Source organism: Staurois parvus, unplaced genomic scaffold, assembly GCF_062004578.1.
Source record: "Staurois parvus isolate SC_StPar_1 unplaced genomic scaffold, SC_StPar_1.0 ptg000017l, whole genome shotgun sequence".
Taxonomy (NCBI): Eukaryota; Metazoa; Chordata; class Amphibia; order Anura; family Ranidae; genus Staurois; species Staurois parvus.
Genome location: NW_028317813.1, coordinates 6,127,646 through 6,146,289, shown reverse-complemented (window position 1 = coordinate 6,146,289; position 18,644 = coordinate 6,127,646). Strand labels below are relative to the sequence as shown.

General features: G+C 42.9%; 1 protein-coding gene across 1 annotated transcript in view; it reads right to left on the bottom strand.

Moving 5' to 3' along the window:
- Positions 1-18,644, bottom strand: part of PRPF40B (pre-mRNA processing factor 40B) — a 162,042-nt gene that overhangs the window by 135,738 nt on the left and 7,660 nt on the right. Inside the window, exons 2-3 of the mRNA XM_089679247.1 lie at positions 16,120-16,200; positions 3,190-3,333 (exon numbers count right to left, since the gene is read on the bottom strand). Coding sequence (XP_089535373.1) covers positions 3,190-3,333; positions 16,120-16,200 — 225 coding nt within the window. The remainder of the gene's footprint in view (positions 1-3,189; positions 3,334-16,119; positions 16,201-18,644) is intronic.

Sequence of the window (18,644 nt, the reverse complement as noted above, 5' to 3'; positions counted from 1 at the left end):
CGGAAACCAACGGTGGGGAATACTATTCTCCACACCACAAGTTCACATCCTAAACCCTTGATATTGAGTATTTCGTATAGCCAGTACCTAAGAATCAAACAGAATTGCACTAAACCCATGGATTTTGAAAGTGAAGCAAAGGCTTTACAGACACGCCTCTTGCAACGGGGCTACAGTAGATCTTGTCTAAAGAAAGCTTATAATCGAGGTAAAGGCCTAAATAGCTCCCAAATAATTCATCAACCCAAATCCAGATCTATTCCCTCTACCACTAGAGTCATTGCTCGTTTTACAGGTCAAGAGAAATTAGTGCATGAAATTTTGGGTAAGTTCTGGTATTTGTTGCAGGCAGCTGACACGGTTTCCAAATATATTGGCCCTTCCCCACAAATTACGTTTTGCAGATCCAGATCTTTGAAGGATCAATTGGTACAGAATCACTATGTAAGAAAGGATTTATCCAAACCCAAACAAATATGCACATTGCCTTGCGGAAAATGCAATTTTTGCCATTTCTTGTTAAGAGCCATTGCAGTTACTTTACCAAATGGACATATATACACACCAAGATGTTCAGTAAATTGTCAAACTATGAGTGTTGTATACCTGATGTTATGTGATTGTTGGGCATTCTATGTGGGCAAAACCAAACAGATGTTCTTTCAACGCATCCGTAAACATACATCTCTAATTATTAAAAAGAGACCAGAAACTCCTATTAGCAGACATGTAGGTCTTTACCACAACTATGACCTATCTAAAATAATTTTTTTTGCGCTAGAACACATCCCCATCCATGACAGAGGTGGGGATGTGGATCGTCTTTTATTGCAGCATGAGACGAAATGAATTTTCACCCTGCAAGTCACTAAATCTCCAGGTTTAAATGACTCTGTAAGTTTCAAACCCTTCTTATAGTTTAGAATCCCTGCTGGATATGATCCTAATAATAGCCATCCACTAATGTATCTGTGTATTCTTCGCTTGTAACTTATCATATTTAGGAGCATATATTGCATCATTGTTGCAGAATTGTTGGAGGGCTCTTTGTTCTATTTAACCATTTAATAAGTAAAATTGAACAGTGATTGACAAGTACCTTACAAATAATTTTTAGCCTGGACATACGACACTTGGATGGTTGGATGGATGGGTTATAGGAAGTATACTCTGCCTTTCATATGTAACTGAAATCTGCAGGTATTTATTAGTACAGCAATTTGTCATTTGTCCTATAGATGGTGCTTCAACTATGTTAAGAGCCTTAAGCCAAGTTGAGGCAGTATTTAGCAATCAATGTGATGCTGCTGATGTGCCTTGTTTGTATACTTTTCCCTCTGCGGGACAGTAGTATGTGGTTACTGTGTTTCCCATTGTGTTGGTTGGCGCTGTGCAGATGGTGGGCGGAAGTGACGTCCTACGTCCACACTGCATCATGACATCACTGGTATCATGACGTCATCAACGTCAGACGTAGCGGGAGGGGCTAACATATAAATGAGCTGGTTTGACTCCAAAGTTTTGTTGGCTGATGGGGAGGTGGTGTCTGTGGTGCTGGTGCAACATTGGTGAGACTTTATAGATACATTTTGGAGCTTGCAGCTGATGTTATATTGTAAAGCGCTGAGTAAACTGTTGGTGCTATATAAATCCTGTATAAAAATAATAATAATGTTTTCTACTTCTAGTCTCTCAATATTTATTACTACCTTGTTTGAGGATTGTTTTATTGCCCAATAAGCATTTGGTTGTTGCCACCTTCCCCTTAGTGATACAAAGTGTTTTGATAAGCTCAGAATCTACACTATATGCACACATAGTGTGGACTATGCCAACTGTAGTGATAGTGGTCTCCTTTTTACTGTACACTACTTTTATATTCCAGTACCCAACTTGGGACCCGTGTTTTTCGTTTTTTCCGATGTTACATAGTTAGTCTGGCTGAAAAAAGACAAAAGTCCATCCAGTTCAACCATAGAGAAAAAAAGTGAAAAAAAGTTATAATCCTATACCCATAGTTGATCCAGAGGAAGGCAAAAAAAAAACCCAGCAAAGCATGATCCAATTTGCTCCTGCTGGGAAAAAAATTCCTTCCTGATCCCCTGAGAGGCAATCGGATATTCCCTGGATCAACTTTACCTATAAATGTTAGTTATATTCTGTATATCTAAGAAACAATCCAGGTCTTTTTTGAAGCAATCCACTGAGCTGGCCAAAACCAACTCTTGAAAAGGTATAACACAATTAAATGTGATGGTAGCAATCGTATTTGCGGAGTACACAAATAGTGGTGTCTATCCTATTCCTTAAAGGTACATGCTCTTTTATTTACCGTAACCTTTTGAGTATATATATATATATATTTTTTTTTTTTAAATTGTCAGTGGCTGTTGATGCTTTTCTACTTTTATACTTAGCTTTTGTGCCCCTCTACCAACCATCTGAAGCGCCATTTAGTCCTGGCCCCTTTGAGGATTTTGTGTTCCATCAAATTGCACTATAATGATTCTGCATACTACTTGCCCATTTGAGCCATTATAAACTATTTGGTAATCTTCCCCTCATCAAATTTTGAAATATTTATATGACGTATATCACTTAAGAATTGTAGTGATTTAAATTTGCTATATTTTTTACTTATGTACTCAAGATATCTAATTTGTTGGTATATTGTGTAATCAACATGAATTTGTTGTTATAGGTGTTATATTAAATATCTCCTGCAGAAGCCTGAAATAGGCAAAACATGTTGAGAAATATTGCATGGGATATATGTCTCTGAACAAGTATTTCCATTAATGTTGGGATACTCAAATGTATTTCTTTTAAACTGATTTTTTACTGATTTAACAATAAATATTGTAAGTTTTAGCTTATATTGTTGTACTATTATTTATGGCACCTTCAAAATCCCGCTTACTCTTTGTTCATGTGAGGAGTTCATTCTCCTCCTCTTTTCCTGATCTTTGTATCCTCTCTCCTCTTCTCTTGGCAATTTGTTAAATTTTGGGATGTGGTGCCATTGAGCTCCCTTCTGAACACAACCACTATTGTTTCCATTATAAGGAAGTAACTTACATAAAATTAGGATAAAAATGATATAATACAGGATTGTTCACAAACTCACCGTACAATTCACTAATAATATTGCATTTCTTACACCACAGACATGACATTTTTAGTTCACACCTGAGCAAGAGGTGGTGGTCCTGCCATGGGTGGGATTATTGGTGGCATCATCGCATGCGGAATTGGGGGCATTGCGGGGGGCCTCTGTCCAACTGGTGGCAATCCAATTGGTGGAAACGGAGGTGGAAGCCCAGGGGGAGGCATCTATAAGAAACAGTAAAGCAATGTCAAAAGGAGGATAATATCTGGCATATGGTCTACAAAAATTTTTATAAAATGTAACTAAAGGCAAAACCTTTTTTTCTTTGTTTCGGATAGAGTGGAGAGGGATTAGAACACCTGTCAGTTTTTATTGCTGTCTGTGTTCTCATTACAGTGATTCATCCTCTCTATTTGTCTTGTTTGCCGTTATCACTGAAAGTAAAAGTAAAAGAAAATCCCAAATTTTGGGCTGACATCAGAATACTAAGGGCTCATGTACACTGCAGCTGATAAACTCACGTTTAGGAGCTGTTCAGCGTTTTTTTCAGCAGCCCCTGAACTCACCCTAATGTTTTCCTATGTGTCCATGTACACATTTTTGTTTACAGGCAGTTGAGTTTACAGTCGTTTTATTGAATGCAACAAACTTGCATTCAGACGTCGATTTCATCAGTGTTTCAAACGCAAAACGCTTGTAAACGCATCTAAACGTGGCAAATCGTGCTTATAAGCATTTGCGTTTGAATTTTTTTTTAACTCTTCCAGTTCCCAATGCTATCCAGAGCCTTTTTTCATCATGAAAAATGCATGCAAAGCGTTTTCAAGGTGCTCAGATGGACAAAATCCTGAACACAGGATGTTCCTACCAAGCTTGTCACACATTGCAATGACCAATTCACACCTCAGACCACTCCCACCCTTGGAAACAAAAGATATGTTAATGACCATTCACACCTCAAATTCCTCATGAAGACCCCCTGCCAGGTGACCTTAATGACTCACTCCACCAGACACCTTTCCCACCCTTGGAAACAAAAGAAATGTTAATGAGCAACTCACACTTAAGCTAATCTCAACACATACTGCTGTCTCTGCTTATACTGTGTGTATTTCTCTGAAACAGTCTGAAATAGTTAATAATTTACCACTTTTCAGTGCATTATGGGCAATTGGGAGGTTCTCCTGTGCTTATCTTTAAAAAACGCTTCTAAACGCAAACACGTTATGCAAACGCGGATAAACAGATGTTTTTTAACCTACGTTTTTCAGCGGTCAGTTTCCATCGTTCAGAAACGCCCCAGGTACATGGGGCTTAAGGCTCCATGCACACTAGCGTTTTTTAAGCTCCTAAAAGCTGTTATTAGCATTTTTCTTTCTGCTCCTAGAAGCTAAATAGTTTTATCCTATGTGTCCATGCAAACTACTTTAAGCTATTAGCGTTTTTGGAGCTTCAGTGTCTAGGAGCAGAAAAAAAATTGTTTTTGTAGAGTTAAACGCTACTAAAATGCTCCTAACAGATTTTTTTTACATGTACTGTAAAAACGCTAACAAAATGCTAATGCTATTATCAGTGATTTTTGTCCAGCGCTTTTCAAGCTTAAAAAAAAACCGCTAGTGAGCATAGAGCCTGACAGAGGCGAAATCTTCCTATGGGGACACTAGTTCTGGTGGAACACTTCACTTTGGAGGGATCTCCTCTCATTACCTCTTTTAGCTATGGGGCAGGAAGTGAGTGGCAATCTCCCCAATGGGATACAGATGGCAAAAAAGTGACAGGGGTTATAATCCTCCCTTACTCTATCCATAATGAAATAAAACCCTTTTGCCTTTCGTTACACTTTAGGACCTTAACTCAGTGGTTTGAATATCTCTCCGTTTAAAGTGTTACTAAACCCACAACAGCAAAATCAGTCTGACTATACAGTAAAGCATGCTTGTTATACTCACTGTGAAACCTAAGGGGTTAATCCGCCATATTGTGTAAAAAGGCTGTTCAATCCTGTATTTTCTGATTCTCCCCTTCTTCTACTGTCCCCAATCTATCTGCTGATAGTACAGAGCTCTAGGAGTCACTCTGCGCATGCTCAGTTTAGTGTGTATTGCTAAAGAGGTTTTTTTTATGGGGGAGGGTGCATGTTATCAGCACAGGGCCAGTCAGAACTTTCCAGATATAGGGTCAGGGGTGATACAGCCTCATAAGACAGTCAGAGGAGAATATAAACTTCTCCTACAAGCTTTAACCAGTGCTCACCTGGACACTGACAGAAGTCACAATACTGCTAAATGCTGCTGATGAGAAAAGGTATTTAGCAGTTTATACTTACTACAATAATTTCATTTCCATGTAGTGTGTGCTGTGGGAGACCAGATATAGTGAATTCAGGGTCATGGGTTTAGTAACACTTTAATGTCAGTTGTTGTCTACATGTCTACAGTGTTTGGAAGAAAAGAAACAGAGGAAAAACGTAATTTGGAGAAACCCTTTATGAAGCCATTAGTCAACTGGTTCTAGTATTCATTTGAGTCTAACTACACTATAATTCTGAAAGCTGACATCAGACTGGTAGTCCTTGTAAAAGTTGAACTATGGGCACAATAGAAAATAGACATATGATGCAATCTGCCACTTTTTTTGTTATTACCTATTGATCCTTCCAGTAGATCTGCTATTTTTCCACTTCCTGTAATAGGGTGACATCTATGTTCATTCTGCAGTGAAACTGCAAAGCAACATTGACATTCTGTGGACAGGGTAATGTTTGATGGACATGTCATGTTAAATGGACTTTAATCCTTTCACTGCCAAAGTGGCTCACAAGACAAAGCTATTAAACTACGACACCCTCCAAGCCAAAGTGATAGCAACCCGGAAGGCAACTTTCCGAGAAAGCAAAAGCAAAGGTATATCTCAAATGATCTCAACAGGAGACTTCTGAGAACAGACAGCACCAAAGTCAAGTCCCTTGGTACATCAGAGAGCTCAGTGAAGCCACCACATGGCGAATTCCCTGAATAAAAGTGCAAACCAAAGAATGTGTGGCCAAAGGGCACTGAAAGAACACCGACAGAGCGGAGATTTGACTCTTGATCATGCTCAACGCAAGCTTCAGATCCACACCATGTTGGAGGAAGGCCAACACCTGAGCCACCGAAAGAGCGAGCATTGAACCCCAAGTTTCGCACCAACCAATATAATCTCTCCAGGTGTGATAATTAATCTTCCAGAAGGTAGACTTACGAGCCTTTAGCATAGTTGGGATCATCAAGCCAGACAACCCTCTGTCATTCAGAACCTGGCTTTCAATAGCCACGCCGACATGCCAGTGATGGTAAGGCAGGGTGGAACACTGGACCTTGAGAGAGAAGGTCCTCTCAAAGAGGCATACTACAGACGGCGAGGTCAGTCTGGAGCCATTAGGATGACCAGGATCCTTTCAGCCTCCATCCTGCGCAGAACACGAGGAATCAATCAGAGGGGCTGGAAGGCGTAGATTGTACTGATCCCAATCCAACACTAGCGCATTCTTCACATCCGACAGGGGATCCAGTGATCCTGACATGAATCTTGGAACCTTTGGGTTGAGACGGGATGCCAGAAGATCCATCTCCGGTGTCCCCCTGCGAACGCAGAGCTGCTATAACACCTCCAGGTGCAGGGACCCCCAATCCAGCGACTGATGGCTGAGATAAGCCAGGATTGTACTGATCCCACTGCGCCACTAGCACATCCTCCACTTCAGCCAGGGGATCCAGTGAACTTGACATGAATATTGTAATCTTTCGGTTGAGATGGGATGCCAGAAGATCCACCTATGGCATCCCCCTGAGAAGGCAGAGCTGCTGGAACACCTTCGGGTGCAGGGACTGCTCCCCCTGATCCAGTGACTGATGCCTGAGATAAGCCACCTGCCAGGTTTCGATACCTGGATTGTGTACGGTGGAGAGAGCTGAGACACAACTTTTCGCCCATTGTACGATGCGAGACTGCTGCACTTCTGCTACCTCCCTGGTTATTTACAACAGCCACCCTAGTGGCGTCATCTGATGGGATACTGATCGGTAGACCCTTCAGATGATCCAACCAATGTGTCAACCGACCTGATCCCTCAAAGCTCCAGGACATTGATGGGTAGCCGAGCTTCCTCCAGAGTACAGCGACCCAGAACCGAATCTGATCCCCGGAGACTAACCATTGAAGGGGAAGGAAGGACCTTTCTATCCTTAGAAATGTAGACAGCAGCCACCAGAAGAAAGAGGCCTTTGTCGACCGCTCCAGATTAATCTGATCATCCTGGGAAGCAGAAGACCTGCGCTATTTGGATAGGATCTTCCTCAGCAGCGTCCTGGTATGGAACTGTTTTGAAAACAGCTACCATCAGAGTTAACACCTGCATGCAAGAATGCGGGGGGGGGGGGGCACTTGCAAAAAAAGAGCTGTCAGACTGCTGACTGGAGCTTGTCCGACTGCAGGAAAACTGTGACCTGCTCCGAATCAAGAATTGGTCCATATACTCCAGGCACTTGGATGACGTCAACATGGACTTCCTATGGTTTAGGAACCACCTGAAGTCACATATGGAACACATGGTGATCACACCGTCCAACAGTGACCAAAGAGTCTCCGCACAGAGAAGCAAGTTGGCCAAGTAACAGATCACACTAAGTCGTCATTGTCGGCAAGGCCAGGACTGGAGCCAAGACCTTGGTAACCAAACTGAACGGCAGCGCTACAAACTGATAAAGCGTGGCCCGGAGCAAAGCGGAGGAAGCGCTGATGACCCTCGGAAATGGGAATGTGCTGATAAGTATCCTTGATGTCTATGGGGGCCAGAAAATCCCCTTGGTGGAGGAAAGCCACCACCGAGTGAATGGATTCCATCATGAATGTATGAACCGCACAAAGACATCCAGGGCCAGAGGTCCAGGATCAGCCGAAACCCATCCGACTTGGGAACTGCAAACAGATTGGAGTAGAAACCCCAAAACTGCTCCAACTCGGGGACCAGGACAAGGACTTCCTTGAAAAGACAGCTCCTGGATAGCCCCAATAAAGGCTGCAGGTGCGCTGGCGAAAGCCACAGAGTGGAGGAGAACAACAACCCGTCTGGTGGAAGTGAATGAAACCTCATTATGCAATCTCAGAGAATGAGTTCGGGAATCCCCAAGTCGGGGATACCCTTGGAGAAGAAAACTCCGCTCCAGCTCTAATAAAGTAAGGAAGTCCCTCTTCCTGGCGAGGAAGGAGGGTAACCTAGCCAACTGTAAGGGACCTGATCAGGTCACCCAGCGGAGCCTCCAAAACCATGGTCGCCCTTTAGGGTAGGCCCGCCAAGGCCCTATGAAAAGTCTGGTCAATCAACCAACCTGTAAGCCCCAGGACCCTCCAGGGCACCACTGCCAACACCAACGGTGTGAAAGACAGTGGAGCCACATCGCCCAAGAGAACTTTAGGCCCCCAGTCCGCTAGATTTCTATACATAGGAAGCCTCAGAACAACAGGCAAGGCTTGTTACTGACCTTTGGCCCATTCGTTCAAAGTCTGCAGCCCCAGGGCCATGGCCAACACAAACGCTGAACCGGTCATGGTGAACATAGCTTGGGACACTGCAGTCGCCCTGTCGTCAGCAGGGTCCTTGAAGGAGAAGCCACAACTGGGATCACCAAGATCCTGGCAGACCTGAACATGGGGGATTCACAACAGGAGAAGAGGTGCACGTTCTCAGAAGGACTCCCTAAAGAGGTAATGTACCACAAAGCACATGGAAAGTACAGTTTAACGCTTACGACAACCCCAGTCCCTGTAGACAATGCTGTCAAATTACACAGGGCAAAAAGGGAGGGACCTTAACAGGAGAGAGGTCCTTGCCAGGGTTAGCGCACCAGTACCACTGGCGAATAGGCCGAAATAGGCAGAAATGCTTGGAAGGATGGAGAAACAACAATAGTGCTGGGCCTCCGCTCAGGCTCAAACCGCCAGTGGAAACAAGGAAGACAAGTGGAAAACAAACCACAAAATAAAGGACGGGGGCAGCACATGAGCACATACCCATAAGTCTGCCCAGCACCACCAGTGGCTGCGAAAATTACCCCCAGACCCCACATACTTGCCCTTGCATGGACACAGTACAGCCACAGATGTGGGATATGACCCTGGAAGGGCAATATTCCGTGGACTGCTGCGTTGGTCCTGCCTGCTGGAGAATGATGGGGCATAGTCACCTGAAAGAGTTCTGGTCATGGGCCACAGCAGCTGCCATCTGTCGCAGCATAGTGGAGGCCTAAGCCAACCACTTGAGCGTTAGTAAGCAGATATGCAGCAGGCGCGGCACAGATCTCCACGCGTAGAGGCATGAATGGGCACAGACTCCATTCCAATATGGATGCAGGAAGCTTTTCAGACACCTGCCTGGCTATCTCTGCTGTTAGCAGCCCCGCCTGCAGGCAAGAAGCCGCATCCGCCCCTGCTCAACCTCCGCTCCTGAACAGAATGGACGGGAACAGCAGTAAGGGCCATGTCCACAGTAAAAGTGGCGGTGCCACTCCCAATTCCCGCTACATTTCACAGCCCTTCCGACCGTATGGTGCAGGTACATGTAGAAGGGTGAGAGGCAAACCACACAGCACCGGCTAGGTAGGGGGGCTGAAGTGCTTGCCCACCAAAGTCAAAAAAGCAAGAAGTACACCAACAGCCCAAGGCATCCCCTGGCAATAGTGCGGTTCCTGCACACAGCCATCCACACCAGGGGGGAGGAGGGGAGGCCACTTCTGTAGCTCTTGTGACACTACCAGAACCGACTCACAGGTCCTGTGACCGAGCACATAAGGCCCTGGCTTTGGACAACCATAGATGGAAGTGAGGGAGCAGCTACCTACCAGTTCAGCGGAGCGTGCATGTAAGGCTCCCGTTACAGATTCTCCTCTCCACCAAACTGGGGGGGCTGTCGGTTAGGGGTAACACTGTGACACAAACTATAGGCACCCAATTACATGTGTCCCCACAAGATGTTTAAGTTGCTGGCCGCACCGGTCCAGGATGGGGCACAATCGCAACTGACCGAGTGTAGAGCTAATGGTCTGTGCATGCTCACTGGTCAGGCTAGGGTGACCACTGGATCTAGATCATCCAGCCCATCGCCCAGCATGACTGTTGATAGAAGATCTCCGCAGGAAAAAGGCAAAAATTCCACAAAGAAAGGAAAGAAAAAAAGGAAAAAGGCTATAGGACAGCAAGTCCCAGCAGAATAGCACATCCATACTCCTGAGACACTAAGCAGAATGACTAGAGGCCTATAGCAGAGAGGGGGTTTATGCCCAGAGAGGGACTGCCCATAGGAGATGTCAAGTGTTTTTCTTCTTAGTTTCCTACTTCTATAGGTGGGGCTATAAAACCCTATTTGGCCATGAATAAAGAAGAAGCAGCTGTGTCCATCAATGAATGTAAGAGAAAATCATTTTAAGCCTGAAGATTAATTCAAACCCAGAAAACATTATAGATTTTCTGAAAACAGATAACCTGGGAATAAAATAGTGGTAGTTTCATTTTTTTATGTCACGCGATACTAGCACAATGGTTTATGTAACACGATAATAGCGCAATGGTTTATCAATTGTAAAATCTAATTAAAAAATTAATTTTAAGCTACATACACAAAATATAGTATCCAATTTTTGGGTAAAATATATAAGATGAGGTTACTTCAAGTAAACAGATACCCAACATGTCAACACTTAAATTTGTGTGCGTCCATTAAAGGGAGATAAACTTTGGTACCCAAAATTTTCCATAGACGATGCATTATAAGCCCCTACAGGCCATTAGTTTAGAGTTAAAGTGATAATATAGGTTCATTTAAAAAAAGAAAAAGACATAAAAAAACAAATGTCTTGCTTACCTTCTCTGTGCAATGGTTTTGCACACTGATCCTCTTTTTCTCGGGTCCCCTGACGGCGCTCCTTGCTCCTCCCCCTTAACCAGTGCCCCCAATAGCAGCCGTTTGCTATGGGGGCACTTGTGTGTGCTCGGGCCAGCCCCCCCCCGCTCTCCCCTCATTGGCTTATTGGCTGTGATTGACAGCAGTGAGAGCCAATGGCTTCCACTGCTGTTTCTCAGCAAATAAGGAGAGAGAGACTCAGGATGGCTGAGGCTCCCATGCACACTGCTGGATCGAGGGGGCTCAGGTGAGTATAGGGGGGGCTGTGGGGGAGCAGAACACAGAAGGTTTTTCAGAATGCATAAAGGTAAATAACCTTCAGCTTTTTCAACCACTTTAACTGTGAATATTAGGCCTAGAACTATTGCTCTCATTCTGGCGTATGTGACACATATGTAACATGTGTAGTACAATCAATGTTTTTGTGCATCTGGTGTGAGTTTACGTTTGCATGTGTGTGTATCTGGGGGTGGGAAGCTCAGAAATTTTATTTTTTTTTTGGGGGGGGGGGGGTGTTAAGTCCATGGGTGTATCTTTAATGTTTTAAACTTTTTTATACTCTAAATGTTATTTTCTGTCTGTCACATAGAAGCAAATATTGCCCTATGTAAGGGGTGGGCAACTGTGGCCCTCCAGCTGTTGGTGAACTACAAGTCCCATCATGCCTCTGCCTTTGGGAGTCATGCTTCTAACTGTCAGTTTTGCAATGCCTCATGGGACTTGTAGTTCTACAACAGCTGGAGGGCCACAGTTGCCCACCGCTGCCCTATGTGATACTTTTTTTTAGATCTCTGATGTCTTATTATTATTTGCCTTCTGTTGAAGCTAATGGAGCAGAGACTGTGCTCCAAAAATGACAGCCTGACCCTGAAGTGATGTCTTACATGTTGCTTCCCGGTCTTCTTTGGAACAGGTCAGCGAACGTCCATGTGAAACAATGTGAATTAGGAGGCTTTCAGTTAACAGCTGTCAAAATCCTGGCTAGAAAGCTGATTAAACAGCTGACTGAGCACAGTCCTGTGCTAGGTCAGCTGGAATAGGAAGAAGGGTCAGCCTCACACCAGAGGACAGATGAATATAGTGTGTATTTATTAATCCATAGGGCACACAAAACACCAGGACATGAATACAGGACATGTATTCATGTCCTGGTGTTTTGTGTGTCCTATGATCAATAAATATATGCTATATTCATGTGCGGCTGACCGTTCTTCCTATTGTATCGTGTGTGGTGGTGAGCCAGAGCCTGCACCTGTTGTGGATTGATCTGGGTTGTTTGCCTGAGCAGTATACCTTTGTTCTTTGCATTCGAGGTCAGCTGGAGCAAAGGGCACGTGAAACATTAGGGGTCTAGCAGACCCCTGATGTCTTCATACAGCGTACCCATCACCTGCCCAGTGCTATAACACAGGGGGTTGGTAGCCCCTCTTCATGATGGAGGTAAAGTTAAATGTATATAAAAACATTTAAATAAATTAAAACATAATAAAAAAACAAAAACATAAAACAAAATTCAAAGAACATAGCGACCCTGCACACACACATCCAAACACAAATGCACATATAGGGTGCTTACAATGCAAACAACTACACAGAACATATTGGGAAGCACTGTGAACACATGATTGACATAAGTAATTATAGGTCCCTCATTTAGGGCTCTTTCACACACAACCATTCAGCACGGGTCTAAGAGGAGATCCCCTGCTGAATTGGATCCGAATAGAACTGAAGTAATTTTACCTCTAAGCCCATTCAGTTTATGTCCACATTTACACAGTGGACACAGGCAAAACTGTGATGGCTCTATGGGAGGCTGTTTACATCAGGCTACCTCAGATCCGTCACATTTAGGTCTGGAAAAAAGACACAGTCCTTTTCTGTCTTTTTTCCAGATCTGGACAGACTCAGAAGCAGATGGATGTAAACAGACACATGTCTGTTTATATCAGCCTGCACACAGAGCTGCATGGAGCTTCCAATCAGGTCTGCCAAAAAAACTGACAGTGAACCTGATTGGAAAACCTGTGTGAAAGGGACCTTACAGTTAACTCTAAACTGATGGGCTATAAAGCATTTAAAGCTTCACCTATTATTAATTTTAGGTATTGTATTTTTTTGCACGTGCATGCAGTTTTAAGGTCTAACACATTTTGTATCTATATACTTGACACAACCTCATCTTTTTCACAATAGGGCTGTGATAAAGTAATACCAAAGTGTATAAAGACAAGTCCTTATAATTAAAGTTCACTATAAATATTCAGTGTAAAAAGGTGTTTCCTTCCCAGACTGTTTCTTTCCACCAAGGCACCATAAAGTTGCTCGTGCAAATTCCTCCCCCTATAGGCAGACACTCATCAATCTGCCATGCCTTCCACACTCATGGTTGGCATAGCTGGCTCTTAAAAATTCTACATCTGCTCTCCCTTGGTTACTCTCCACTCCAAACTCCTCACTGCACTCCACCAAGAATCATTACCATGAGAAAGAAATATATGCCTCCAATAGTACAGTAACCAAGATCATAAATACATTATTGCAAGTGAAAAGCCACTCACAAGGTAAAAAATATATTACTGCGCCCATCCAAAAAATCAAATGGAGAGGCATCAGGTGTGGTGCTGTAAAGCCTCACCAAGTCTGGAATACTCGGATCGTGCTATCATGTCACTTCTGGTTCTGGTCCTGACATCACATCCAGTCGCCGAACAGCCATGACCCGACCGGAAGTGGCTTTTCACTTTCAGAAAATATATAATCTTTGAGGGTTTTAAGTGATGTTTTATTCAAAATGTGGCTGTTTATTGCAGTGTCTGGTGTACAGACTATTACACCAGCAGCATAGGGCATCATGGACGGTATGCAGCCGGGCACAGAGAGGTGGCCAAAATATTTAGAGTTAGTTCACCCTTTCAAGTTTAGTGAAAAGGTAAACCTACCCTTTAAGGAGAAAATTATCATGAAATAAAATAAATGCAGTGCTATAAGAAGTTGCTCACATCAGTGAATCAAGCCTTATGAGTGCAAGTAATATTTGTAATAAAAGTGGAATTCTTGGCTAACATTATGTTTAAAAATGTCTCCTCTCCCTCCTGCTACCTAGGCTTCTTAATCTGTGTAAAAAAATGTATATACTTACCGATTTTCAGCCTGGTTCGGTTACGTGATCCGCAGTTCCAGCTTCCCCATGTAAATTGGCTCCTGAAGAGAGGAAAAGGAAGCACCGACTAACATAGGGGAGCAGGAGCTGCAGGTCAAGTGACCACACTGGTGCAGGATGAAAATAGGCAAGTATCTACATTTCTTACACAGGTTAGGCAGCATAGGTGTGTGTGTGTGTGTGTGGGGGGGGGTCAAGGTAAGCATTTTTAAACATAGTTAATGTTAGGCAGGAATTCTACTTTAAATGACAACAATGATACTCTGTGTAGATACAGCAGGGAAAATAAGTATTGAACACGTCACCATTTTTCTAGTTACAGATATTTCTATATTATTTGTAATAAAATGGAATGATGCAGGGAAAAAGTAATGAACACATGAAGAAATAGAGGTGCAAAAAGGCATGAAAGCCAAGACACCAGCTGAAATCCATCAATAATTAGAAAGCAATCCTGCACCTTGTCAGTGCAAATTAATTTCAACTGGTTCAGTCTCAACTGATGGCCTATAAAAAGGTGGCTCATTACCAAGGTGTCAAAAAAGAAACATCTCATGATGGGTAAAAGGAAAAAGCTCTCTCAAGACCTTCACAACCTTACTGTTGCAAAACATACTGATGGCATTGGTTACAGAAGGATTTCTAAAATTCTGAATGTTCCAATGAGCACTGTTTGAGCCGTAATCTGGAAGTGGAAAGAACATCTTTTCACCATAAACCGGCCACAACCAGGTCCTCCTCTGAATATTTCTGACAGAAGAGTGAAAAGAATTATCAGAAGAGTTGTCCAAGAGCCAAGCACCACTTGTAGAGAGCTTCAGAAAGACCTGGAATTAGCATATACAATTGTTTCAAAGAAAACAATAAGTAATAATAATGTAAAGAAAAAGCATGTTGAAGCTTGTTTAAAGTTTGCTGCAGAACATTTAGACAAGCCTGTAAAATACTGGGAGAATATAGTCTGGTCAGATGAGACCAAAATTGAACTCTTTGGATGCCTTAATACACACCATGTTTGGAGGTCAAATGGCACTGCACATCAACCCAAAAACACCATACCAACAGTGAAGTTTGGAGGTGGGAACATCATGGTGTAGGGCTATTTTTCAGCATACGGTTTTGGCAAACTTCATATCGTTGAAGGAAGGATGAATGGAAAAATGTACCAAGACATTCTCTATAAAAATCTGCTGCCATCTACTAGGTTGATGAAGATGAAATGAAGGTGGACATTTCAGCAAGACAATGATCCCAAACATAAAGCCAAGGAACCTCTCAACTGGTTTCAAAGAAAAAAATAAAGCTGCTAGAATGGCCCAGCCAATCACCTGACTTGAATCCAATAGAAAATCTATGGAAAGAATTAAAGATCTGAGTTCATAGAAGAAGCCTATGGAAATTTCAAGATTTGTAGACTTGTGTGAAAGAATGGGCCAAAATCACACCTGGGCAACATATGGGACTAGTTTCTCCATACAGCTGTCATTACCAACAAAGGATTTTGTATGAGGTATTAAATAAATTTCAGTTAGCGTATTCAATACGTTTTCCCTGTGTCATTCCATTTTATTACACATAACTTAATTTCTGAACTTATTTGCTTTGGTTTCTTTGTATGTATAGATTGCATGGATTGTTACTGACATTTGGTGAAAATTTCATATCAATGGCACCTTTAAAAATATATTTACCTAGAAAAATGGTGATGTGTTCAATACTTATTTTACCAGCTGTATGTATGATCTCTTCTCAGCTGAAGCAGGGAAAAAGAAAATTCTAGTTATGAGCTCATGTAGAGGGAAAAAAAACAAAGATGCATAACAAGAGCACACCAAGTATACACATACAGTTTATTTATACCAATTAACATCCTTGTGGGATATGCAGATAGCATACCTAAAAGAAGACACTTACAAAGGGTGGAGGCATCAGGGGAGGAGCAGTAGGAAAAGATGCAGCCTGGCCAGGTGGAGCTGTTCCTGAGTCTGGTGCTGACTGAAAAAAAAAAAAAACACAACAGCTAATAAAACTTATGTCTGAATTTATAAATTCTTTTCAGTGCCTAATGTAGCATTAAATTGTGAACCTTTGTTTCACTTAAGTGAGTCATGAAGGGCAAAGAATACAGATAAATAAAACTATCAGCTGCATATGCAAAAGTTGGAAAATATAGATAAAATATACCTAATACAATATATCTAAAGCCAAAAAACGTTTTGTTTTAGTTTTCGATATAGTTGTTGAACGGTCAGAATCATCAGGTTTTATTGCTGTTTCTGTCCCCAGTGGGAACAAGTGTATCCAAACCCAAAAGCAACAATGTAATATATCTCAAAAAGAAAAAAACAAACTGTTGCTGTAACTGCTTAAAAATGTTGGCTGATGTTCGGCTTTAATTTATTAGTCAAGTCTACCTAAATTTTCTAGTGACTCTAAAAAATACCCTTTCCACAAGTTAACAATACTGCTGTCCTTAAGAAGGCTCAACTCTATGGAGCTGCAGTGTAGCCACCCTAAGACAAGAAGTGTGTTACTGGCTGGATCAACAGGTGAAAATAAAGAAAGAAAAAAAAAGACCAATGCAGCAACCACAATTTAGGAATTGGTAAAGTCCATTTTTTTAATATGCTGTAACCCTATCTATTCTAAAGTGAGGGAAATCCAAATATCTGAGTTGCTACTCAACAGAAAATGAAAATCTTAAAAATGGGAACAGTTATTCTGCCGAAAATTTGAACAGAAAATTTGAATTTCCCTCTACTTCTTGACAGAGTAAAAGAGGAGTAAACCACTACTAGTAGTAGTAGTAAACTACTCCAAGCAGAAGTAAATGTAAATCTCCCCAATGTTACAGGGATGGGCAAACAAATTGACATCCCTTTAACCACCCTAAATGAAAAAAAAAAAAAGGTATCAGCCTACACATTAGCTATAAAAGTATAAGCAATACTAACAAAAAGCAGCCTATCGCATCAAGAAAAATATGATTTATTCTGCATAATAAGAAGAACAATAGTTCAAACTACATGTTTAATTTGACGGTAGTGTCGAAAATTGTTAGAACTTCTTCGCATCCTGCTGTGTCTCTGAATAGAAAGAGAGAAGAACCTCTCTGATGGGAACAAAGATAGAACTAAAAGTACTTTTATTAGTAAAAAGGGGAAGAAGTAGACCTTCTTATGTTCTATATAATTGTCTGTGTCCCTACTGGGGAAATGTACCTACCGTATTTTTCGCTACATAAGACGCACTTTTTCCCCCCAAAAAAGGGGGGAAAATGTCAGTGCGTCTTATGGAGCGAATATGGAGCGGCCGGTCCGGTATTTCCACCGCGGCTGTGTCAAAATACCGGGCCGGCCGCTCTGCTCTGCAGCGGGACATTATGGGGATGACTGCTGAACTTTGGGGAGGTGGCGAGCGGGTACCTGAATTTGACAGGTACCCGCTCTTGGGTGCCAAGTGCGCATGCGCAAGAAGCGGTGCTTTTTGTGAATGGTAAGGCAGTACCTGGGACACATGACAGATCCCAGAAGCCGCCGGACCAATCACAAAGCGCAAGTGCTTCTCGCTCATGCGCACTGGGCACCCGGCTGTCATGCCGAACGCCATTACAGAAGCCGGGAAGACAGCGCGCGGCTGGATCGAGGAACAGGTAAGATCAAACAAAAACTCTGCGGAAGTAAGAGCGGGTACCTGTCAAATTCAGGTACCCGCTCCCCACCTCCCCAAAGGTCAGCAGTCATCTGTACTGTCCGCAGTCTCTGGTCATCCCTGTGCTGTCCGCAGTCTCTGGTCATCTCCTGTGCTGTCCGCAGTCTCTGGTCATCCCTGTGCTGTCCGCAGTCTCTGGTCATCTCCTGTGCTGTCCGCAGTCTCTGGTCATCCCTGTGCTGTCCGCAGTCTCTGGTCATCTCCTGTACTGTGTCTGCAGTCCATTAGTTCAGAAATTTTTTTTTTCCTGTTTTCTGCCTCTAAAACCTAGGTGCGTCTTACGGTCAGGTGCGACTTATGGGGCGAAAAATACGGTAATTCCTGTTGTTGCATGGACAGGAAATGAGAAATCTTCCCAATAAGGATGCAAGGTCTAAAGCTGCCCATAGATATCTGCCTGCTGGCTGATCAAAAATGAAACCAAACAGATTCCCCCATCCACACAATCAAGGTGGATGAAGGAATCCTGCCCGCTGTCCTTTTGTATTCTACCAGTGGGGACTCCTCAGACGGGAGCAGGAAAAGTCATAGATGGATCGAAATTCGACTGGTCCCTGCTGTACCAGTTGAATTTCAATCAATTCATGGCCACCTTAAAGCGGAGTTCCACCCAAAAAAGGAAGTTCCGCCTTAAGGACTTGTCCCCCAGTCCCCGTTAAGAACTGGCATGTGTACCTGATTTTGATGGGTACTTGCTCCCACTTCTGCTCTGAACGCCTAGGCGAGTG